Source organism: Opisthorchis viverrini, assembly GCF_000715545.1.
Source record: "Opisthorchis viverrini unplaced genomic scaffold opera_v5_29, whole genome shotgun sequence".
NCBI lineage: Eukaryota > Metazoa > Platyhelminthes > Trematoda > Opisthorchiida > Opisthorchiidae > Opisthorchis > Opisthorchis viverrini.
In genome coordinates, this window is record NW_008751685.1 from 350,354 (window position 1) to 357,968 (window position 7,615).

Below are 7,615 nucleotides of genomic sequence, written 5' to 3' on the forward strand. Positions count from 1 at the left end.
GAGTTATACTCATTTGCAAATCAAATGAATCTCTCGTTTATGATATTCTACAACTGAATGTGCTACACACAGGCTGCCTCATGTTTCATTCAGTTGTAGAATATCATATACGAGAGATTCAGCTGAGTCTCTCTTGAAAACCAAATTGATTAAGGAAGGACTGTATTCCTCGAAAAAGCACAGTCCTTTTTAACTTGCCTCGGATGGTTTTCGAAACAGCTGTTAAAATCAAATCAAATTAGTTGCCTCTTGAAAACCAAATTGATTTGCAAAGGACTGTATTCCTCGAAAAAGCACAGTCCTTTTTAACTTGCCTCGGATGGTTTTCGAAACAGCTGTTAAAATCAAATCATACCAATTAGTTGCAATACCCTGTTACATCACCCCATGTTTTAATCTACATACGAGCGTCCGTATCACATGGGTTTATAATTCTGACCCGCTTAGAGGAACGTTCTACAAGCTCAGCGAAGAGATCAACACCACTTCAACGGCTGAGCTATCAATATTTCGGTACTTCATCAGATCTACTGTAGACTTAGCGAGTGGACATACCTGATGGATACAGAGCGTGGGTTGTGAGTCGACCTTACAAGTAAGGATAAATCTACTCAAGGTTTTTCCGGTAGGAACCAATGGAAAGGATCACGTATAACTTTTCATTTTGAGTGCTGTTATGTCAGACGGAAATTTATATTTCTAAACGAATGTCATCTTACAGAATTGGAGGTTAGGTGCATAGCAGTCGCGAAATGTTGGATTAAATGTCGAGTGACAGCAACTTATCGATCAGACTTTTGGTAATCTGGAGTTGTTCTCAAGACTCAAGGGAGCATAACATGTATCGATCATGGAAGAGCCGCACTGTTTCCCTTTTTATCCCACTGGCGTCTCTTTTAACAACTCTGGTGCTCAAAGTGCTCTCTAACCTCGACAATGCCTTTATTCGCTTCAAATTTTATTGGGTTTATGGTATTAGGCAACACACAGTGAGCTAGTTTTCTGTACATGGGATTACTGAATATTTTGCAATTATATGATGTCTGCAAATTCATCGTAGACTATGTTATGGCATTATTTTACTTGTGGAGCTGAAATTACGGACACATAAAGTAAAAAAAAGGCACATTTACCAAAACATCCTCTGGTCAATGTTCTACTGCATGACAACGAAATATACATAAATCAGGTGAGAGATGGCTCAAGTGGTTAGAGCGCGAATTTACTGACCGGAAGGTCCGTGGTTCGAACCCGCCTCCCGACTTTCCCTATCTAGGCTTGGGCAACCTGGCACTATCCTAGCCTTCATGCTTCCCTCGAGTGCCCTGGCAGCTGGGCACCGAAAGGGTGTTACAGCTGAGCAGTTTTCTTATCAGTAAATCAACTAGAAATGACCGTGAAATAGCTGGAAGGCAAATCAAGCTGGTGCAGATCGACTACATCTCAACAACGTAATTTCAGCAGTTGTCTACAAACCCTTGTGTAAGAAACACTGAACAAGCTGTTTTCACGATCAATGTTTAATCGATTAAATTCAAAAGCTAGGCGACAATCAAACCCATAAACTCAGTTGTTTGGCTCAACCGAGGTATGATGAAACAGAATCCCGCCTTTAACGTGCGACAACAACTAGTCTGAATGACTGGAAAATTATATACTGACATGATGCGAAGGTTACGGTTGGTTGAATAGACAAACATGAGTTAAAAGATGTGCCTACAATGAAGACGCACTGGCGTAAGATACAAGTGGAATAAGTTTTGTGCAGATGCTTTAAGACGACCCTCCATTCTTCAGTATCAAACTTAACAAGTAATCCAAACTGAGGGCATCAAGATTGCTCAACCCAATTCTGAAGGCATGTTACAAGGCATCAGAACAAAATACACCGATATTGGGCCCCTGCCGGCTTGTAAATTTTAAAAGTGGATAAACTAGTTGCCTATGTTATTATTGGATGTTTCACAAAGAACCAACATACTATATGTTCACGTGACTCTAGAACTCCTTCTGTGTAGCAAACCTTTGTCCAAGTGTAACCGCTACATTTCGAATGCGAATCCCGTATTGTAACAAGAATCTCCGGTGATCGGACATGAACAACGACTCATATGTGTCACAACAATCGCACTTGGGTAAAAGGAAATTATGGAAATGTTCGATACTGTCCTTTGTGAATATGAGTCCAGTTCATTCACCAAATGAAGTGGAATAGAACGGTTTATATGCTAGTTCACAATAACCAAGAGTTTTATGGCCGATAATGGCTCATAATATCTACTCGACCCCGAAGATAACAGAAGGGTTTTGAAAAATTCTCTTATTTGCACGCGAATTTGATTCTGACTCAACTGAGTTTAGCAACACTATGAGTAGTGTGTTGTGTTTCGAAATCAGAAGAGTGTTTCCACCGAGGACTTCTGAATGGAAAGGTTTCCCCTTCATGCAAAAGTTCAAGTTATAATCCTGATTGGTTAGGTTACAGAAGCAAACGAAAATAACAATGCGTACTTTGTTTGCCAGTGTCACTTACGGTGAACATTGTGTTTCCACCGAGGACTTCTGAATGGAAAGGTTTCCCTTTCATTCAAACATTCAAGGTTATAATCCAAATTGGTTAAGTGGCAGAAGGCAAACGAAAATACCAATGCGTACTTTGTTTGCCACTGTTACTTACGGTGAACAGTTCAGAATATTGAATTAACGAGAAACTAATAAAATCTTTAGCGAAATACACCCCTTTGTAAACTAACTTGGTTTTGCGAGAGACTCACCTGGAACCCAGCTAAATCTCTCGTTTGTGATGTTTTCAGGCAACTGATTGTGTTGCGCCAACTCTCTAATAGATAAATTAATGGTTGACGGGCGAAAATATATATTTCATAGAGAAAAAAAAAAGGGTCAAACAGCGTATTTTCTAAATAGCCGACCAACTCAGTCCAGCGGTTCAGTTGGGCTGTTAAGATGACATTTAGTTACTGGTCCTGTATCTTTGTTCCTGACAACCTGTGCTAAGATTTCGTTTTATTTTTCGCTGGAGCTGGAAACAGTTCAATGTAGATAGAACACAACGCAGCCGTCAGAAGGCATTATCCCCTATCCTTAATATCCATGCACGAAGGCCAAGAAGGTCACAGATTCAGTCTGGAATACGCAGAAATTTTGGTACACGGTCACGAGACGTAGAAGGAAATTCCTGGAAGCATGTTACTCCATGGCGAATTTGAGCAACCGATGCAATGAACTGGAACCAACTTACGCACTACCACGTGCAAAGGACCAGCATCTGAACCGGAATACTCGAGCACAACAGAATATTGGATTCAGAAACGAAGAAACGAATAACTCCTTGGAGTAAGACCGCTAAAGGTCACAACCCAGTACTCGGAATGGCGAAGGACAGAGTACGAGTCCAGGGAATGTCAAGCTCAAAGGTCACTGGGCATCGGAGGACACAGGACAACAGAGCAACCAATGGAACCGCCCGATTTGACGACTGATAGTGGTCGAAGGTCATCCCCGGTTGGCAGCACGTTTGGTTACACACACACACACGCAACACTGCCCAACACACCACCGCCAACCCATCGATACGCCCCCTAACAACGCACTGATGATGTCACCCCTCTCTGTCGGAGACTTAGCCTAATTCTAGATAATTATTTATAATTACAGATAATTATAGAACAAACCACACACACGTTAATCAGTAGGTCATCACATACGATACAGGAAATGTGAACCAAAAATCCATTTGCATTTCCGGCTGGAAAACACAAGACACTTCTGTATTTATCTATGTCGTGAACGAGAACTGGACTGTTTTTTGAGAGAGCTCCGTATGGAGGCGTATCTCTGCTGTCTGCACCATAAAAATGTCCCAAAATTTCGTTTCACATGTGGTCAGATGATGTTCTTTCGACCCAGCTTCCAAAAGCTAGGGTGTAATTTACTAGAGATTTCAGCCAATCTATGCTGAAAAGTCGAGAAGCACTTACAGGTGTCTCATTCTTATTAGGAATCATTTGCAATACGCATCACACGAAGCTTCTGGGTGTCTCAAAACCGCGTTCTCCCAGCTAGTGGTCTGAACACTTAACCGCTCGAACACGATCAGCTGACCAGTAGTGTGATTAGTCGCACTTAGACGGGATAGAGCACCACTCACCCTCTAATCACGGAATTGCGGGATGTTGCGAGTTCAAAGCAGTGGATTTTCGTGAGATACGCGCGGCTAATGAGAACACATCTGTACAACGCTTCTTGACTTTTCAGCATCATATGGCTCCATCTGGCTCATCTGAACAGGCGCATTGTCCATCGTGCGCTGCGCAGCCACGCAATTAATTACCACGGTGTTTGACTCTGTCTCTGGTGGGAGCGAATTTTGAGCATAGATTTGATGGGATTACGACCGATTTTGACAAACAGACGTAAGAAATTTGCTTCCCTCAATTCAGTGTGAACAATGCGGGAATGAAAACAGTCGTCGGTATCAAATTCCATTTTCTGCCCCATAGAACAAAAAGACCATTTAGTTGTGCCAAAGGTGATGAATTCGGGTATAAACTAGCATTTTCTGCAAAGTCCACTCATATATCATGGCCTCATCAACTCCACTTTCAGGGATAGCTTGCATGACTGACCTAGGGGTCACAAATCAATATGGCTTACTAGATTGTCTCGATCAAAGTGATGATTTCGGGAAGTCCATTGTCAATATCCTAATCGGATTAAACAGAAATTCTGAACCACTCTCCTGGCCACTTCGGTGCAATAAAATTATAACAGGTGACAGACTCTATACCACAGTCTGTAACCTACAGACAATAGACAAAGAACTAGGTCACGTGACGTCGAAGGTAAGTCACACACAAACCGGTGTCACGTGAACTGTATCAGCAAAAAACAGCCGTCTGACCAGCCGGTCAGTAGCCTGACATAACAGTTTGTTTTGCCCATCGTGCTGTTCGTATTGACTGTCTTCTATATTGTTTTCCCTCCGTGGGTGAGGAACTAACCACTGCTTTACTTTACTTCACCCATAGAGCCCCCGACCGAAAATGAATGCATCTTCAGTTATCCGCACCAGTCTGTTTTCGTTTGTGTAATCCTGTCAAGTTTTTACCTCATCAGTTGAGAAACAAGGGTCTCCAGCATCATCCCTCCATTAACTGCAGCTTAAATGTTCTCTATGCATATGGTATTTCAATCAAATGTGTGTTGGACGTTTCGTCAATAAAGACGGTATAAATCTATGGGTAAACCTCTGCGCAAAATAAATGGTTTCGAATCTGCTCGTAGCCATGAAGATGTCATCCAATTGCAGGCTACGGTTCGCTGTGATCATGGTCCCGACTGTCACATGCTTTTGTCTGCGAAAAAAAACTGACAACCTAAGTCACTGTGACCATCTTATCAATCCATCCCTGGGAATTTTAAAACTAGATTAGACAGGCATTATACATTTGCCTAATAAACATGCATGGGAAATATTTACCAAATACGCAGCTAAACTCAGATTAGCCACTTCGTGGTCAAGATATATAAAGTTGCGGACGGGTTTGACTGATAGGTGAGTATTCCGTCGGAAGTTCCCACAACTTTGTTGGTCCTTCTGTTTACCAACCATTAAAGGGATGCGCGTTTCTCGGAATCGATAGACTGTAGTGCATTCCTCCGCCACAGTACTCAGCAAAACTCGAATCTACTACTCTGCCAGTTGCACCATGCGCGCTGTAATCTAATTAACAATGGAGGTCCCGTCATGTAAGTGAAGCCAGTCAGTGCTGGGAAACCGAGAAGCGCCCTACAGCTATTTCTTCATTATTGAAACTCATCGGCAGTGTGAATCCCACGAAACTCCAGAGAGTACCGCAATCTCCCGGCTAGTAGTGTAAATATTTAGCCGTTCAGTCGCGAAGGACCAATCATAGAGGTTAATTCACAGAGAAGTCACAGGTTCTAGACTCCCTAGATTTTCGTGAGATGTCCAACACTGACCATTCCCAATGAAAATGAGCCAGCTTTTGCGTTTTTGTCCAGAGTTTGGCTTCCAGTCTCAATGAAAATGAGCCAGCTTTTGCGTTTTTGTCCAGAATTTGGCTTCACTTATAGCACGAAAGCATAAACACACATTTTTCACTGCAGGGGCTGTTGTGACTGATTATCATAGGCCTCATTTATATGCCTGAAAGCAACTTGGGACTAACGTTGCGTCTTGTTGGGAGATCAGGATTTATTTTTTTATCTGGTTAAATTGCTTTGTACGTACGTTTTGGGTTTCGCTTATTATCGACCGTCCTGAACCTATTTCTGACTGATTCTCTATTTGCCTACCATTGGTTGCAACTATCATGTGTTCAATCATTTACCCTGAATGTGTTATCCAATCAGGATGGACCTCTCACGTGGTATGTCATATTCAAACTTTTAGAGTTCCACCCAATCGATTCCTCACCAAATGTAGCATTGCAAGAGTGATTGCATGGCTGGGATCGAAATGTCTGTGCGCACAGCAGCTCACATCCTAACTTTGACCCCTTTCAAACTAATTATTGTTTGTTGAGAAACGTCCCTCCTTTGAGTAGTAACCAGTCGGATTTTAGTTAAAAGTTGACCTGCTGAAGCAACCTGGAAAACAGGTTGGTATCCAGGGAAATAAGAACACAAGACCAGATAAAACCTTTCGAAACAATAATCTACGAATAAAGTCAATAGGAAAAAATAGCATCGCTTTCCGTCATTAAAGGGTGAGTGTGGAATTCCTTCGAAAGAGGACCTTTCCTCTAGAATCTCCACCGACTGTCGCTACTGGCTCCATAACAACACAGTGATGATGTCGCCTTGTTTGGTGATGTAACGTTTGCATTTGAAATTCCCAGCCCAGCAAACAACGTCCAGAATCTCTCCTGTTCGTGTGTACTGTCATAATTGAATTCTTTGCTGGCGGCGACGGTGGTTTCACCTGTCCTCAGGGCACGATAACAGCAAAATAAACATTAAGGCGTTCAATACGTAAAAAACACTGAGCACTTGGGAAGAAATTTCCCTGGAAGACTGGTTTTTAGTATTCGTACATGAGACAATTGACTTTCATGTGTTAGTAACGTGCTTACGCTTTTGAATAATCAGTCTTTGATGGACTGTCGAAAACGATTAACTCATACCACCTGCGTAAATTAGGTCCATAGTGGGGATATTGTCAGAGAGTCTATTTGCGTTGAATAGAAGAACAAGAATTCGTAAATAAGTCTTGAGAGAGTGAAAGTCAAATGATTTCAAAATCATGAAGATTATTGAAGGCGAGATGGCTCGGTGGTTAGTGCTCGAATTTACTGACCGGAAGGTTCGTAGTTTGAACCTCACCTCTGACTTTCGACTTCTCCTGTCTAGGTTTGGGCAACCTGGCGGTATCCCAGTCCTCGTGTTTTCTTCTGGTGGCGCGGCAGTTGGGTGTAGCAAGGGTTTTACAGCTGAACGATCTTTTCATTTAGATTAATGGAACAGTCCCATAAAAGAAAACTGTAATATTCGCGAACTACAAAGGTGCGAGTGGAATTAGAACAATCCGCGGGTGGTCAGTACCATCAAATCCTTACAATACGAAGTGGGT

The 7,615-nt window shown here is 42.2% G+C and overlaps 1 protein-coding gene across 1 annotated transcript in view; it reads right to left on the reverse strand.

Annotated features, from left to right (window-relative positions):
- Positions 1-7,290, reverse strand: part of T265_12993 (hypothetical protein) — a gene marked incomplete at both ends in the record, with an annotated part of 10,743 nt that extends 3,453 nt beyond the window's left edge. Inside the window, 2 exons of the mRNA XM_009166667.1 lie at positions 1,231-1,368; positions 7,170-7,290. Coding sequence (XP_009164931.1) covers positions 1,231-1,368; positions 7,170-7,290 — 259 coding nt within the window. The remainder of the gene's footprint in view (positions 1-1,230; positions 1,369-7,169) is intronic.
- Between the last annotated feature and the right edge of the window lie 325 nt (positions 7,291-7,615).